At 39.9% G+C, this 17,241-nt stretch overlaps 1 protein-coding gene across 1 annotated transcript in view; it reads right to left on the reverse strand.

Annotated features, from left to right (window-relative positions):
* FAR2 (fatty acyl-CoA reductase 2) overlaps window positions 1-17,241 on the reverse strand; it is a gene marked incomplete at both ends in the record, with an annotated part of 80,094 nt that overhangs the window by 22,724 nt on the left and 40,129 nt on the right. The window contains 4 exons of the mRNA XM_080354308.1: window positions 294-338; window positions 1,720-1,897; window positions 7,852-8,031; window positions 10,689-10,864. Of these exons, the coding sequence (XP_080210434.1) occupies window positions 294-338; window positions 1,720-1,897; window positions 7,852-8,031; window positions 10,689-10,864 (579 nt within the window). The remainder of the gene's footprint in view (window positions 1-293; window positions 339-1,719; window positions 1,898-7,851; window positions 8,032-10,688; window positions 10,865-17,241) is intronic.

Consider the following 17,241-nt stretch of genomic DNA (forward strand, 5'->3'; position numbering starts at 1 on the left):
TCCACAATTTTAGAGGTTTTTCAGAGTTTTTAGAAACTGCAATGCACATCTAGTGAACCAACAACATCAATACTCTTTCAATGTCCTTTTTTGAGTGCAGCATAAATAGACAATCTTTAGGATTCTGCAGGCATATAAATGTAAGGCAAGCATCTGACATCTTTCTACCAGATTCAGAAAATTGCTATGATCATTTTCTACACACAATTTCTGAGTGGAGCTGTAGAGTAACTTTAGAGTTGCTATTTTAATAATTCTAACTCTACGGGGAACATAAATAGACATAGACATACCGCAACAAATATTCCACTTGTCCCATTGAAGCTGTCAATCCAACCCTGCAAAAAAAGAAGAATGATTACTATTTCTTTCAGTGACATGTTGCTTACCTGGGCTTTGGAATGGTGAAAGGCCTGTGATGCTGTGGTGTAGACAAAGAAACAATGAGACACCTGTTGAGGTGAATGCCAGCCTATCTGGGACAGCTGCCAGGAAGCTAAACAGTACGAAGTACCTAATTGATTTTAAATAGGTGGTGCATTGTATGGTACCTTATTCTGTTTGCAATTTGGCCATTGACAACAGAATCTAATTTTGTCTTTAGAAACCACTTCTTTCTTATAATAACTTGACTACAGGAATAAACTCTGGCTTTAAACACTACAGTGTCTTGGTGCTGTCGCACTTGCTGAAAACAAGTCAGCGTGTTATATACTCACTGACATACAACATGCAGATGCCACTGAGAGTGATTTGGTTACTCCAGCTAATTTCTAAGGCAAGGAGTTAAAAACAAACAAACAAAAACAACCAAAGAAAAAAACCCACTCTACTTTTGAATCCATTCTACTTCAGGTCAGGGAAACTGCCACTTGTGGGAACTGGAGATAAGAGCAGTGAAGAGCTGTCTGACCTGAAACAAGTTATGACACCTAATAGAGTTCACACTGTCTTTCCAGGACAGGGAGCTTGGCCCAGAGTCTCAGCCCTATCTCAGCCATCTTTGGCACACTTGAAGCTGCAGGAAAGCCAGAGGTGACTTTATGTTGCCTTTCCAATTTGGCTGCAATGTTAGGGCACATTATTCCCACTAGTGTATTTAGCTGAGTGAATTACTTCAGTCCAAAAGTCCAGGTGCATTTAATTACTTCATGGCTAACATTTTTATCTGCAACAGGCTCACACAAATGTGAATCCAGTGAACACAACAACTACCAACAGAAGGCAAAGATACTAGGTAACTGCACACGACATTATCAAATGCTTTTAAGGATCGTGTGAAGTCTAACGTCCTCATCAGGACCTCATTAATATGCTCAGTAGACCATGGAAAGACTTGAACCAGAATGCATCAGGACTGTGACCAAGCCTTAGACCTTCTGTTTCCCCAACTAGTCCAGAAACTCCCCTGCATGTTTGCCTGGGCACAACCCTCTGCCTGTAAGGCTGCTGGTTTCAAGTCCAACGTTTTGCACCATTGTTATCCCATCTTTTCTTATTATTGCTTAAATATGTTGTTTTCACTTGCAGGCAAGAGTCTTTCCTGAAGATGGCTTGCTGTTCTACTCTAGTACAGGTCTTCTACCTCTTGTACCTGCTTTCCTATTAACTAGAGAGCTTGTTTCCCAAGCAGACACTGCTACAAGCGGGAAGAGATTCCTGACAGTACTGCTATATCAAAGGGCTCTCAGTAGGAAACTGCTATGTATTCATGCTTACAGGGAAAGGCTCATGCCAGCTAGCTCCCACGATGGATGGCCTGATGATAGCAATGTTCAAATTTCCTTTCTCTTGCTGGATCAGGTATTCTGACAAGGCTTTGGTGTAGGTGTAAGTGTTGGGCCAGTCCCCGAGCAGCTTGGGTGTGATGTCTTGAATGATAGATTCATCCAACCACCTACATACAGGAAACAAGAAGAATGTCATTATCTGCCACACAAAGAGAGAAAAGACTGAGGCAAGAAAGACCAGTGAGACAAGAATCCTCATCTGAAAAAAATGATAAGCAAGTCATAGCCATTTAAGACAAAGCAAGGAGCAACTAGTTTGGATTTAGAACAGGTCTGTATGAAAAAGGTTACAAGAAGTGCAAAATAACCCTTGTGAGCTTTATGCTATGATGTCCAGCTCAACTTCAGCTGTCTATGCCATCTCATTGTGGGACTCAATGATCTTAAAACTCTTTTCTAACCAAAACAATATGACTGTAAGGAATCACTTGTGTGTTATATGTTTCACTGCAATCTGTAATGTAGATATACCTGTGGTCTGCAGTCTGATGGAGCTTTTCGACAGCACTCTCAGTAGGTAGCACTCACCCTTAGCCAACACAGACCATGTATACTCCCTAGTACCTTCCAGGAGATTCTTGGTAACCCTCAGTTACTGAGTCAAGTGGCATTGCAAAGGTCTCAAAAGCCAGAACAATGTGATACAGAGATATTATTTAAGTAGCATTATTTGCAATGTTAGGTGCTTGTTCCTACTGTTTTTCTACTGGCTTGTTCACATGGAAAACTAGGAAACTGTCAGTGCTACCTGCTAAACACAAAAAAAACCCACACCAAAACCAAACAAACAAACTAACCCCACCAAGTTAATGTGTTGGTTTTTTGTGGAGGTGTTTTTGTTTTGTTTTAAGATATTCAGGTATCTAATCCATCCATCAGAAGTAGTTATGCCTATACCTTTTAAAAAAGTGTCCCTTACCACCATGGTGCTGTAGAGGGCCCAAGGCTCAAAGGCTTTCCCCTGGCACACCATCAAGTCTTCACTAGTCATGCCAGCATTTGGGTCTAAAGGACAGGAACTGGCTGTACTTCCAGAGCCCTTGCACATTGCTGCCAATCCCCGACGGGCTTTCAGCAGTCTGGTGTTACACCACGGAATCAAAGATTACTTCCCATAATCCAATTTGTAATTAAGTCAATGGTCTTTTAGTTCAGACTGAACGGGTGTGCTCTTCCCAGGAGCATTGTGAGGATATTCTTTCCTGTGGATCCTCACTTCACCCCTCTTTATCTTGAATTTCAGGTCAAGGGGAGAGGAACAAGGTGGAGAATGTCACACCTGGAGAATTACTTGATCATATCAACTTAAATGTGCAAACACCTGATGGCTCTCTTTAGACACAGGTGGAAATATTACAGGAAAGCTGTCGTATAAGAAAACATTGATTCACTGAAACTGCCAAACAGTTCTCAGGGGAAGGTTGAATTCAGTGAATCTCTCAGTTTTGGAACAAGCTAAAAAGGATCCAACAGTTTTTAGTATATAGGAACTATTTTTTTTTAATTATGAAAAGCCTTATGCAGGCACAAATACCTTTGCAATCCTAGTCCCATGCTTCAGAAACAGGACAGGAAAGTTGTTTAAGTGTAAAATACGAAGTTGAATGACACAGAGGCTACACACAGTACACAATATGGACGTAATTTGTGAAGCCTGTTTAGGCAGCCATTGAACCCAGGCTCCTCAGAGTCTCAGCTAAATTGCCATTGCTTGAATCTGTCAAGTAGTTAATTACCAGCCTACCAAAAGGAGATGTCTATTTCTGTGGCACCTAGAGGAAGACTAGGTTCATTTGGGAGCCCAGATTCAGTTACATACAAGTCTCTTTTCCCTCCTCCTCCCTCTCTCTCTTTCTCTTTTTCTTTAATAGGAGCTGGGGTCTTACAGGTTAGGATTTCTCACAAAGCAGAGACAGGTGTAGAAGTGCAAGAAGCAGCAATTTGTCCTCGTCCTTCCAGACAGGCCTCTGCATTACTTTAAGTGGTCATCAAGAGCACCAGGACCATGCTTATGCCTGTCTCAAGGGTACCATGCCACCAGGTGATTTGATCTACCAGCATTACCATCACTGGAGCACCAAGCTGACAGTTCAGTGAGGCGAATTGTTCCTACTCCTCTGTGACCTACTTTGAAGATTTTTAAATGCTAAATCACAAATCTACTGCTTTTGCTCACTGCTACAATTGCCCGGTCAAAACAAGAGATGCAAATTAAACAATTAGTAACCTCTTCTTTCACCACATATATGTACCACATTACCATAGGAAAACCTAACTTTCTGTGTTAATCACTTTGCATTAATAAGACACTTGAGTTTTTGTAAGTGATGACGGATCTACATTTTCTGCAATAATGAAAACAGTTCTGCTTCAGCCCACACTTCACTGTGCCCTGTGCTCCTTACCTCAGCACACCCTTCAAAGCTGATTTTCCTCAGCTTTAGATTAAAGCAAACCTTGCTTGATGTGGCAGATGATATGTTTCCTTTATTAGCCTGGCAGCACTTAGAAGCGTGACTTTTAGTTTACACAGATTAAGCCTAAGGCTTTACTTGCAGGTTAAATATCAAAATACTGGAAAGCAGGGATATAACAAGAAGATAAGAACATAAAATGAAACAGCTGGAAGTCCTACTTGAGATCTCAGCCAAACAAAGAAACTTAAGCATATATCAAATGCACGGTCAAAAGCATCACTAAACGGGTCTGTTACTGCATCCAGTTGTGCCATCATACCTCTTAATGCACTTGCAGAAGAGCACTTTAAGACAAGGATTGTTTGTTAAGGGAAGCTTTCACAGCTGGCTCATGCAAAACATGGCCTGTATTTCTTCTGCTTTTTAGAAAGGAGTTTATATTTTCTTGTCTGCTCCCCTGCCGCCAGTCTCCCCTGCTCCCTGCTTCTTGATTAAAGGTAATATTCTGATATATGTTAATCTCCTTTCTCTGAAACCTTTGGTACTCAGATATTCACATATTATTTCTTCTACTTACATGGTGAATAATAAAAGGTGCATCTCTCCTGTCTCCTTCCAATTTTGGTCTTATCTCTCTCTCCCTCCCTTCAAGAAATCCCCCACCCTTTATCATCTCTCAGAATTTTCTCTATTCCATTCTACATGTGTCATATCATCCCAGGGACTTTCCTCATCCTGCTCCTCCACATGCTCTGCAACCCCCTGCCTGTCTTCCATATATTGCCTTTGATTTGCAGGACACTTTCCAAAGCAGTGAAGACAGTGATTTTCAACAAAGCCCACCTGATTTCAATGCCTTTGAAAGCTGTGGGTGTCTTTGCTGTGAGCAATTATAATGCTACCTGCAATCACTGTAAGGAAACAGATGCTATCCTGGCTGAGAGCAGGCTGTGATTTCAGTTTCACTAAAGGTACTGGAAGGAGGTGAACTTCTGGAGTATGTTGCAGAGGAAAAACAGAAAAACAAATTGAAAAATGTAGTAAAAAAGCAAGAAAACCTATCTCTAATTAAGTGACTAAAAAACAACAACCAAACATAGTGCCAAGATGAACTCATCAAAGAACACATCTGAAAGCCCATCCTCTGTCACTCAACCTTTCTTTCAAACATCATTCTCTTCGCTGCACATACAAACTATGATAAATAAATTCTTAGTGTCTCATATGAAGCAGCTGAAGTAGCAACCCCTGGGGTAGCTACGCACCTGTGCATTTTTTGAATTAACATTCAGTCCTTTACTGGAGTCTCTTCTGTCTGAGCCATCAGTACTAATTGTTTCCAAAGTTGTAAGTGGTGGAAAGTTTTTTGGGGCAGTGAAATGTAATATTCATAGGATCATAGAACGATTTGTGTTGGAAAGGACCTTCAAAGGTCATCTAGTGCAACCCCCCTCCAATGTACAAGGACTTCTTCAACTAGATCAGGTTGCTCAGAGCCCCATCCAACCTCATCTTGAATGTCTCCAGGGGTGGGGCATCTACCACCTTTCTGGGCAACCTGTTCCAGTCTTTCGCCACCCTCATTGTAAAAAATTTCTTCCTTATATCTAGTCTAAATCTACATCTAATCCAAATATTGATAGCAATGAACCACAAAGGAATTGTAGATCTGAGTCAGTGGGCAAAAGGTGGTAGATTAGGTTCACTGAAAATAAAGGTAAGTTAATGCTTTTAGGGAAAAACAGTCTAACCTGGTTTTAGAGGTTGCTGAACTCAGACCTGGCAGTTGTAGCTCAGTAAGAGCTCTTGGAAGCACAGCTGACAGTTCTATAAAATCTACAAGTCAATGAGTAGCAGCAGTCAAAATTCAATGAAATATTGGACACCAGCAGGTGCTGAGAACAAGACCAATGTTGTCATTTTGAAGCTGATGGCATAGTGCCCACACCTTGAGTACTGTGAGCAGTTCTGTCTGGTCCCTGCACCTCAGGGGGAGAATGGAGGTTAAGGAAAGGAAGAAGAAGGGCAACTAAGATCATCAAGACAGATCTGTTGGCATATGAGGAGACAGTAAAATTCCTGGGACTCTTCAGGCTGTAGAAAAGAAGGTCCAGGGTGAATGCAACTCAGAATTACAGAACTGCAGAGGCAGGGAATTGGGAATTACTGCAGATACTGCAATGCTGTAGGTATGAGACATGCAACGAAGCGACCAGCATGACAGTTTGAGTAAAAGAAAGTGCATCTTTATTCAGCATTTAACAAACTTCTGGATCTTGCTGTCACAGGCGTTGCAAAGGCAGAGTACCAGGAAATTCAAAAAGGGGAATAGATTGCAAAAACTATACAGGCTTGTGTAGTTACTGTAAATGGCATTTCCCATTGCCACTGTTGAGAGCAAGATACTGGGCCAGGCAGTCCATTGCTCTAACACATTAGGGCATTTCTTGTGTTCTTATCATGCTCCACTTGCTGAATAAATAGTAAATGATAGACAACTGTTAGCTGTAAGTAAATACATCCAAGAATAGGAGCTACTGGAGAAATTCAAATAGAAAACATTGATTTGTACTAAATTTTCTGGAGTAGTGCTTAGTGAAATTACTTCTTTAGACAAATAACTTTTTGAAATAAAAACTCAATGGCTCAGCTAGTGAACATTAATTCATCTCATTTCCTAACACCCTAAATCAAGGAGCAGAGAGATTTTACAGCAGCTCTTTGTGTTATTAGTTCACAGATCAGTTGTTTATGTCACACAAGTGGAATACCACTAGAAAATAAATGAAAACAAAGTTACAGCTGTGGGAAAATTTGTCCCAGGGCAAGGTCTGTAGGGGCCTAAGAATTTTATTATTCTTTCTAATTATTCTTCATTTTGGTAAATTAAATTAAACAAGCCCTTTTGTTGTTCCCACAAAGTCCTGGATTCTCACACTGAACTCTTTCTAAAACAGCCAGTTTCTCACTCATCCCCATGTAACTGAAGAGAGAAACAAATTCACATAAGGTATATGAAAAATTTCAGTTCTTACTAAGGTAGAAACAGAACTGGATCTTGCAGAAGAAAGCATCAGAACTTCATTCCCAATAGCAAACACTTGTGTTTCTATGGTGCAGAGAAAAATTTAGAGGTAGCTGAAATCACAGGGTTATTAAGTGTGGTTGATGTTATTTTCTAATACTGTTATATTTGGAAAAACATTGTTAAGCTCAACCAAATGTTTATAAAGCATGATTTCAGCAGGTCTCCAGATAAACTGGCCCCAAAGCAGTGTGTCTATTCCCTCTGTTTTCATAAAAACTTCAGTAAACCTAGTATCAAGACAAAATCTAGAAAGGATATAATTACTGGATGACATTCTGTAGACAGCACCCCTCAAAACCACGTAGAATGAAATCTCTTTCTTCCCTTGGTCTCACTATCGTGGCCAGCAGTTCTTGCTGGTGCAGGTGTGTGCAGACAAGGCCATAAAACAATAACAACAACTATGAACAAAAATCCCAAAGGACAGGTTATGTGAACACTTCGGACATCTTCTGCAGAATGAAGCAAAACCAACGTCAGAAGAGGTGGTACAGTTCACAGAATCACAGAATGTTAGGGATTGGAAGGGACCTCGAAAGATCATGTTCCTACTTACTCTACTAAATCGAAGAGCTTCTTGGGTTCCGCTGGGGGTGGGTAGATGACTTCTTCTATGCATTTCCGGACACAGTTTGCATAGGCAGTGGAAATGTGGATGAAGGCCTCGAGGTTCTGCATCTGCCGGGCCAGCTCTAGGAGCCGCTGTGTACCCATTGCATTCAGTTGCAGGGCATGTCTAAAAAGGGCAAGGGAAAAACACAAAACACATTTCACTGGAAAGAATATATCAAAGCTGAGCACTATCCAAACCTCAGATAATCAAAAAGCAAGTAAGGGAAGGGGTCACAGCAGAGTAAGGAGCTTCAATGAAATGCAGGATCTAAACCAGCTTTCAGAGTGATGCTCTATTCACTGTTTTGGCCACAGAATGTCTCTCAAATATTTTTACTCAATTTGAAGGATCAAAGGTAACATTTCATTAGCATCTCTACATCTGACATATTTGCTATCCCTTCTTGAAACAAGTATTTCCAGCACACATGATCACTGAGGCACTATGGTTCCTACGGTCCCCATTCAACTTTCTCCTTAAGGGGCCACTGCTAAACCAGAAAAATACATGGTTTCCATGAAGAGTGAAAGGTCCTTGGGCCCAGAAAAACAGATTCACACTGAAAGAAGACACAATTAGAGATAACATCTTGAATTCCCAGGGAAATTGAGGACTGATAAGCTTAAGAGGAAAAGAGTCCTGGTTAGCAAGATTGACCTTGAAGCATCCAGCATATCTGGAAGTTATCCTAGAGACTATCTGCAGTGGACCTCAGTGAACAGACGATAAACTTTGTCGCACACTTTGTACTGGAAGAAAGACACTTTCCTGCACAGAAGGGAAGCAGCTAAGGAATATGCAATCTGTTCACCCTCAGAGTAGAAGCTGTCAAAAACATGTACAAGATTATTAATGATGCTATCAAGTATACACTAAAGAAACTAATTACACCAATGGTGAAGAGAAATTGTAAATAGTCCAGATGAATGAAAACAGAAGCTAAGACTATGATTAATGCTTAGATCACAATATCTAAAGACAGAGATGCTGATTTTTTTTAGCATGCTTCTATTAAAGAAAAGCATTTTCTGTAGATTTCTACTTCCTTCTGCCCTTCTAGCAGGTTGAATACATATGAAAGTTACTCTTCTGTGCACATTTCTACTCAATTGTATCTCTTTTGATAGGGAATTAATAGAATGCACTCAGAATACAGGCCTAGCATGGATTTCTGGTGAGATGTTCAGAGTTCCTTTAGCCTTCTAGGGCAATATCATCTAACTGTGATGATTTGTTACCCTCTATTTTTCTATTTATATTAAAGCTTTATCTACTAATATTTCCATATAACACAGTTTCTCAGATTTCTGCCCTCAAGAGTTCTAGCTGGATAATTCCCTAACTGTGCTGCATGTTGATGCCAATAATTTATTTAGTTTCTCTGTTGCTCCTTTTCTAGTGTCTTGATAGCACTGTTTTTGCACCTCCCTTACCTATCAGCTCTGTATATTCCGTGGTAGGCTTTGAATTTCTTTTTTTTTTTTTTTTTGGTATGTGTGCTGTTAGCAAGTTGCTGCTTAAAATTCTTATTTGAGCAGCAATATTATGCTTTCACATTTAACTTGCTAGGCCTTCTACCCATATGATATATTTTATTATTCAGACAGGAATAATTTTATTTTAAGAACTTCTCATACCTTGTTGTTTAATAGTACTGGATTTTCCTCGTTCTGTTTGAGATATTTGGACATATCACATGCAATCAGCCTTTAAATATTTTCTAGGCTGCTTGCATGCAGATGACCATTTTAACTTTTTCTTTTAACTTCTTTTTAACTATCTTCCTTATGGAAAACATAGTTTCTCTTTGATGTTATGTGCCACTGTGATGTACTTTTGTAGCATGTCCATTTGTTTATTTAAGAACATTTATGGCTGTTAATAAAGTGCAGTGCTTTGCTACTTATGCCTTGAGCCAGGTTTTACACATGGCTCAATATTAAATCAAGACCTGCTTCCTTTCTGGTAGGTGTAGCAAAAAGAAATTATTTATGTTGAACACAGTGGATATATATTAGCCTGTGTATGAGCTAATGAAGACTGACATTAATAATTGTGTTTTCTACTCTCATAGCTTTAGCATTTTTCAAAAAACTGTGAAGATCTGACAATCCAGATCATCCACCTCTATCTATCTGTTGACCTTCACAATTTACAAAGAAGCACTTACACATCTAATCTTGGTTTAGTTGTTATTTTTGCTGTTCTTTCTTAATGGAAAGCCTGCCTGGATAGGCACTCCCAAGGGAGCTCTTTCAGAAATTGAGCATTTACTTTAAACAACTAATTACACCAAGTCCCTGGTATTTTAAAGCTTATGATAGGCTATTTTCTTACACATCTCACATCTCTCTTCAGTTACTCAGCAACAAAGAAAGGCCATTAACACTAGCTTTAGAGACAGACACAACACAGTTCCACTTCAAGCTGTCTCCAGCTAGTTCTGCCAAAACATCTCTTTCTTCACCTAAACCACACTTTTCCCTATCCCAGTTTTAGGTCAGACTTAACTCCCTTACTATATTACAACCCAAACTTGCAGTACTTCCTTCTGTTCCCATGGAAATCTGCCAGGATACTTCACTTTTGATGTGCATATGCACATGACATTTTCAGAGCATTTACATTGCACATTCAGCGCAGAACCACATGTAGCATGAAAACGTGCATGGAGAATTATTACAGCAGATACACGAGTGGTGCACTGAAGGGTGTGTTATGGGCTGTTGCACGTTCTGAATCACACTTAGCAAATACAGAAAGCAGAAAGCAGGACATACTTCAGGGGTTCATCAAAGCGTACTGTTGCTGCACAGTGGAAGACAATATTGACCCGGGTCAGAAGCTCCTCCTCATCTTCAGCACTGATGGCCAGCTTGGGCTGAGTGAGTTCAGCATTAATAGGCTTAATCTTCTCGTGGAAATTAGGGCAATCTTCTCGGACCCTGTCAAAGACCTTGAAGCACAGAGAGAGAGATCAGGTACAGAATTAGGCTACAGAGACCACTTTGATTAGTGGCCAGTCTGATTACATCAATCAATGAAATTAGTATGAAAGAGAATGCCTGGTTCTTTCAGAGAGGACACACAGGTGAGATGATAAAGTAGTTATTAATTCACTTGTTCCCTCCCATGGGAAAACCTCACAGGGGAAAGAGAACAAAAAAAATAGCAGATAATGCATTGCCCTGAAGAGATGAATTAACCTGCTGTGCACCACTCATTTCCCAGGACAGCAACTGAAATTCCTGTATCTACACATCTCCTGCAACCACTCTCCAGGGCTGCTTGCAGGATCATAATCGAAGCTAAAGAGGAAGGCAGAGTACGGAATGGGAAAGCCTGGGAAGCATCAGACTTAAGCAATTTTCTTGATGCTTCTACAAAGAACTTGGGGACAGAAGGGGAGCAGGACACATTCTGGCTCTTCCTCTTCATCATGCTGCTCCTGGCCTACTGTCAGTCTGCTCCTGTCAGATGGGTCCTGTGGTGGAACTGCCTTTGAGATGGAAAGATAGGGAATCTCAATAATTCATACTGGGTAAGCTGCTGACTGCCATTAACAATTTTGCATGACTGGACAAGTGTGTAACTATTTGACCTCTCAAGCTGTCTTCCAGCCTTTTTATTTCTATGACTATGAACCATAGCTCTTTCCAGTACATCTTTTATGCCCAGTCTTCTGCAGAATGACAAGACTGTGCATCTACCCAGTAAAAAGATCCCTGCATTTCCATACATTGTTCTGTCTGATGACTTGTCTGAAACCAGCATCTGCTTTGCCTAGGATCTGAGATAACAGATAACCTGAACAGCAAGACAACTCTGCACCAACCCTGTAAATTGCCCATGTAAAAACGTCAGTTTACTCAGTTCCCACTTTTACCCTGTGAGTAGCTCAGAGGTACTGATAACAGTCCAGCAGGTCTGGGTGCAGGTCTGCTTGTGCCACAAAAGAAGACAGCTACTGCAGGTTCCACTTGGAGACCTTTTATTTGGTAAGTCTCACAGGCAAAGAAGATGAAGCCTAAATTTCAAAACACCGTGTGAGTTTGCTGGAGCAGGATTTGAAAAAATCATGTTAAATTTTAGAAGCATTTGATCTAAGGGTTTTGTATTGCTGGCCAGCATTATTATATTTGAGCAGCATCAACTGAAATAATAGTAACAGTTAAGTCCAAAAAACTTCTTGCTTTTGGGGGCAGGTGATAACAAGAAGGGTAGAAAGAATAAATGTAATAAAGAGGCTATGCGATCTGAAGAGGTATAATCTAGATTTCAAAAGATAACCACACCTCAAAGGTAACTAACCTACTGACAGGAATGACTAAGCACTGGGACAGATTATTGGTAGATGTTCTGGGCCACTGCCTTCGGATGCATTTAAGAACTGTCTAAATAAGTGTTGCCAGGAAAGTCAGGGAATAGCTGAACCTGCCTTGGTGCAGATGGATGGGGCAGCTGGCTTCCCAGGAGCTCTGTGGTTTTGGGGTGTTTCCTCTACTGTGTATTTTACTCACCAGAAACACTGAGTTTGTAAATCTGTTTACTATCATGACCTCTTGTTTTCCTAGAGGCTGTTCTGTCTTTAATTTGCCCAGTGCTTACGTAAGAGCGGAAATTGTGTGACAAAAATCAAACATATTAAGAGAAAAACACATAGGAAAGATTACATTGATACTACCAGCAATAGTTTCTTGTTTGATTAAGTGATTAGCATCTTTCATCTGACAACCAAATCTGGATAAACCTTGATGTTCTTAGAGATTAAGAAGTGATAAGAAAATAATCAGCCTTCCCCACTATGCTGCACACTGTTTACTTGACTTCATGTGTTTTTCTTTAACACACAGCTGTGCATCCTTCGTAAACTTGAGCAAGTTACCAAAAGTTAGCACATGAAAATGTTATTTCATTTCTCTCCATTGCATCCAACTACATGAATATTTCAGCAATGTAGCATAGCCCAGAGAATGGATTTCTAGACAGAGAAAGCTAACTGTGGTTGAAAATGTTGGTGAGAGACAGCTGGACTGTAGTAATTCAATTCCCAATGACTTATAGACAGAACTGGGTACTGCCAACATTACTGTCTATTAAAAGCTTATCTTCTAACAAGAGGATGCTAGATGGCCTGTCCAAGAGATTGCACATGAGCAAACCCTGATGAGACACAAAGTGGAAAGGTTTCCCAGAGAACCCATGTAAGACCAAAGCTATCTTTCAAGAGTTTTAGGAACAATTCTGCATTTGTTTGTTCTGTTGCAGAGAGATCGTAAAACTCCACCCAATAAGAGTTAATTTATACTTGTTTTACTTTGGCATAAATAATGCAAGGGCAGAGAAAGAATGAATCAGCCCTTTCCCCATTTTAGTCATGGCATATAAAAAAAAAGTAGTATTTCTGCAGGGCCAGCCTTGCTCCAACTTGGACAGCTATATTCTGCCTACATGCCATCTCCTGACATTCCCACTGCAGGCAATGTCCTCTTCAGTTTCTGTGCCTACTGCTAGGTATTGCCTAGTGCCATACGCCACTCAGCAGCTGTAGTTTTTCACTCCCTCTGATGTTTCACTGCATTTCTCTAAAGGATGAAGGCAATTTCTAGAAGCAAGGTTGCAAATCAGCATACTGCTTTGGAAGCCTTCTGGATCCCAAGAACATTCAGTTCATTGGCACCATTAAATCAGATAACAGGAGCAGCTGTTTAATCAAAGTCTGCTGCCTCTTTTATCACATCTGAAAATTTCAGAATTGTCAGTGCTTTACAGGAAAATGCAAGAAGATTCAAAGACAAAACAAATGCAGCTTATTCTATACTGTTTCCTATAGCTCAAGGAGTGCTTCACATAAAGATAATGCTTCAACTGTAGGTTAACAATAATTGCATTTCTAAATTCCAACTAAGTCACCCACAGCATATATAATAAATCCCCAATAACTGCATGAGACCTAAGGATTGTTCTGTCTTTTCTTTTTAGAAGCCATCTGTCAATACAAAATATATTCAATGGATAGAAATGGGCTGTGATGCTGTACTGTTGGAACCACATGAAGACTCTGGCCAAGTCAGCAATACCCCAAAAGTGATACATGAATTGCCACAGAATTATAGTGAAGAGAAGGGCAAGATGTTTGATTTCAAATTGATCAACCATGTCCAATATTAATTAAACTGAAGGAAATCAGTAATAACATATCCTTCTTTCAGTGTCTTTTTGAGTATCCTAATGCATTCCAGGGGCAACACTGCTGCCTTGGCCAAAACAGAATAAATGAACTTAATAACTGCTATTCCCATTTTAATCCTCAAAATAGGATGTAAGTTCTGCATAGGCTGTGCTGTCCCTCAACAGAGGTGAGAATTTCACTCTGAAATTTGCTGAAATTTTCTAATTTTATAACCAGGTAATTCTCATTTATAGTAATAATCATCTAATGTCTGTGATTTCAGTTTACATGATCAAGCACTTCTTATGAAAACAGGACATCTAGAATATCTCCCAACATTATATCTGAGTATGTTTGATGGACATCTCTTTCTCTATTCCTGCCCACTTAAGGTTTGACCTCCCTTCCCAAAGGGCACCTCTAACTCCCTGTTTTCTCTGCTCTTGCCTTAAAGTGTGTAGTAGTTCAGACAGATTTCTGCCCATCAATCTTTCAATTAGATATTTTTCCATATCACAAAGATACAAAAACACCAAAGAAAGGGCAAATTACACATTGTTGGGACAGCACAGCTGAAAAATAAAGGAACCACTGAACAATGTAAAATGCCAAAGGCTTTGCTTCTTCCTCGGGAGGCATTTTCAGTGAAGCAAATGTGAAGTAATGAAAAATAGAGTGCCTAAGACATGGTCTGCTTTAAAAAGGAACTTGCATGTATTTGGTCTTATAGCTGCCTTCCGAAGAAGTCTGGGCAGTCCTTCCTTTTTTGGATGTATCGGTCCTCACTCCTCAAAACCCAGCTTATGTAAGAGGCACTATGCAGGATGGCATTTCACTGAGAAATTGAGAGAAAGCAGTTCTCCTGTTTGCTTGGTGACATTATTTAATGCTATTTCTTGTGCTCTCCCCTGATGTGAAGGGTTCATCTTCCAAAGTGCTGAATAAACATGTCTCAACAATGCAAGCCATAGTGAAGGTGAGCTACTGCTCTTCATCACGTTATTGACAGTCTGTAACTTGCTGTGGCTCCTTTCTGCAACAAGCTGCCTCTTCAGCAAGAGCACACACAGCTCTCCCTCTGGCAGAACAAGGCCAAGCACTTTGGTGACTGACCCAGAAAAAAATCAAGTTTTTAAGTGTGGCCTAGAAAGATAACTTTTTTCTCTCCTGTGGTACAAAACCAACAGTCAATCAAGGCATCCAAATGACACAATTTTAACCAGATGTTGCCAACTTTTTTCATAAGACTAATAAAAAATGGTCTTCTCTGGTGCAAAGTGAGGCCAGGTGTGTTTAATAGGAACTGGGATATCAGGTTTCTCTAGGACGATTAGCAAAAGTTGGTATTATAACTTACATTGTAGTATGCACACTTCAAGGCATTACTGTATGAGAACAATTAAAATGGAGAAAAATGAGAGAATTCCCATAAAACACATCTCATATATGAAGAACTGCCAAGAAGATAAAGGTTGAGAGAGTTCAATTAAAAATTTTAAAAAAGGAAGAAAGCTTCCACCTTTTCAGATAAAGAAATTGAAGGGATTTATTAATGCAATTCAGGAGAATATAAACATGAATAATTGATTCTAAGCAAGACACAGGCCAATGGATAAAACTCTGTGGCAACCATTCCTTTAAAGAACAAGGTGTTCAGTTGGTGTGTGGAATAATTTAAAAAATGTGGTGTTTGAAATCCCTCTTCTGAACAGATTATTGGTGTATAAATGCTAGGGAATAGACTTTATATAGATACACAGACTAATACCCTGGCACTTATATCCATCTTTCTGTCATTTCAATGGCAGTATCATAAATGGAAATGAGCAACCAGCACAAATCTAAACTACTGAAGGTACCAAAGTCATCAAAATAACTCTTTAAAAAAACCCCACTTGATGTCTGCAGCTTTATTCTGATGAAAGGGCTTATCCCAGTTGTGTTTGCCACTGATAAAATCCTCCAATACAGTCTTGAAGGAAGGAAGGTACATAGCTACTTTTAGAATTGCCACTGTAGCAATCTGAGAAATAATTGGGGAGGTTTATGACATAAAGTAATTAGCCGGCAATTAATTTTCAGCTTGGTACATTTCCAGTAATAAGCATCAGGGTTGCTCAGTCAAGAAATGTGTGAAAATGCAGATCAGGCAGCATTAATGGGGATAGACCCTTTTTTTTCCCCTTTTGTGTGCTCTCTGCTTCATTTCCTCTTTAGAAAGTTGCTTTTAACTGTGGTTCTTCTCAAGGCAAATAAAGTATAATTCATCTAATCAGTTAGAAAGCATGTAGCAGAGTGTTCCTCATTATAGGGAAACAAATGGCTTATGCTTCAATCTAGAGCTATTACTTTCCCCTGAATAGAGCTAATGTAGTGGAAATACAGTTACCCATGACCAACATCTAGTAAACAAAACAGCTGATTATTTAAAGATGTAAACTACAGAAACAAAGAGATGACAGACAGTAAATTTCAATATAGGTCAGCTAAGGCTAATATGTATAGCCAGCTACTTAGGATGTGGTTTCAAACAGCCAATTTCCTTGAAAATTGGCTGCTGACAAAGCCTGCTGTTTTCTAGCAACAATTCTCGGGTTACATGTCAGTTAATCTGGAAGAGCAGAAGGATCTCTTTCAGCGTCAGCGTTGTATACAGAGTCATAAGGGACCTGACAGACATGGAAAAGCTTTCTGTGGTCTCTAGTATCATCATATAGGTGGGTGGACAAGTCACAGACAGAATATGGAGCTTTTTGACATTCATCACAGACATTTCTTGTGCCCATGTGTGGTATTTAGACAGATATCGATATCAGTATTTGATGGTATGCTTGACATTTAAAACAGGGGAAGAATTCAAGTGAAAGGAAGGAGGATGGTAAGACTTGGAGCTTTTCTTACAAGGAACCATTTAACTTCTTTTTTTCCCATGCATTTTCCAGAACTGTTTTCCTTCTCATCCCTCCTCCATAGCTTTGCTCCAATGTGCGCATAGGTTCAAGGGGAGTTAGTAGCCAAAGGACAGCACAAGCACTTTTCAGTGACCAGAGCCCCGTCCATCTCCCCTTCCTCAATTCTGCCATGCAGAATTCCGTACAGATTACTTAGATAATCATTGTATGTACTTGGAAATGTTAATTAGTACAGTTATCTAGACACAG

The sequence above is a fragment of the Nesoenas mayeri genome (assembly GCF_963082525.1).
Source record: "Nesoenas mayeri genome assembly, chromosome: 1".
NCBI lineage: Eukaryota > Metazoa > Chordata > Aves > Columbiformes > Columbidae > Nesoenas > Nesoenas mayeri.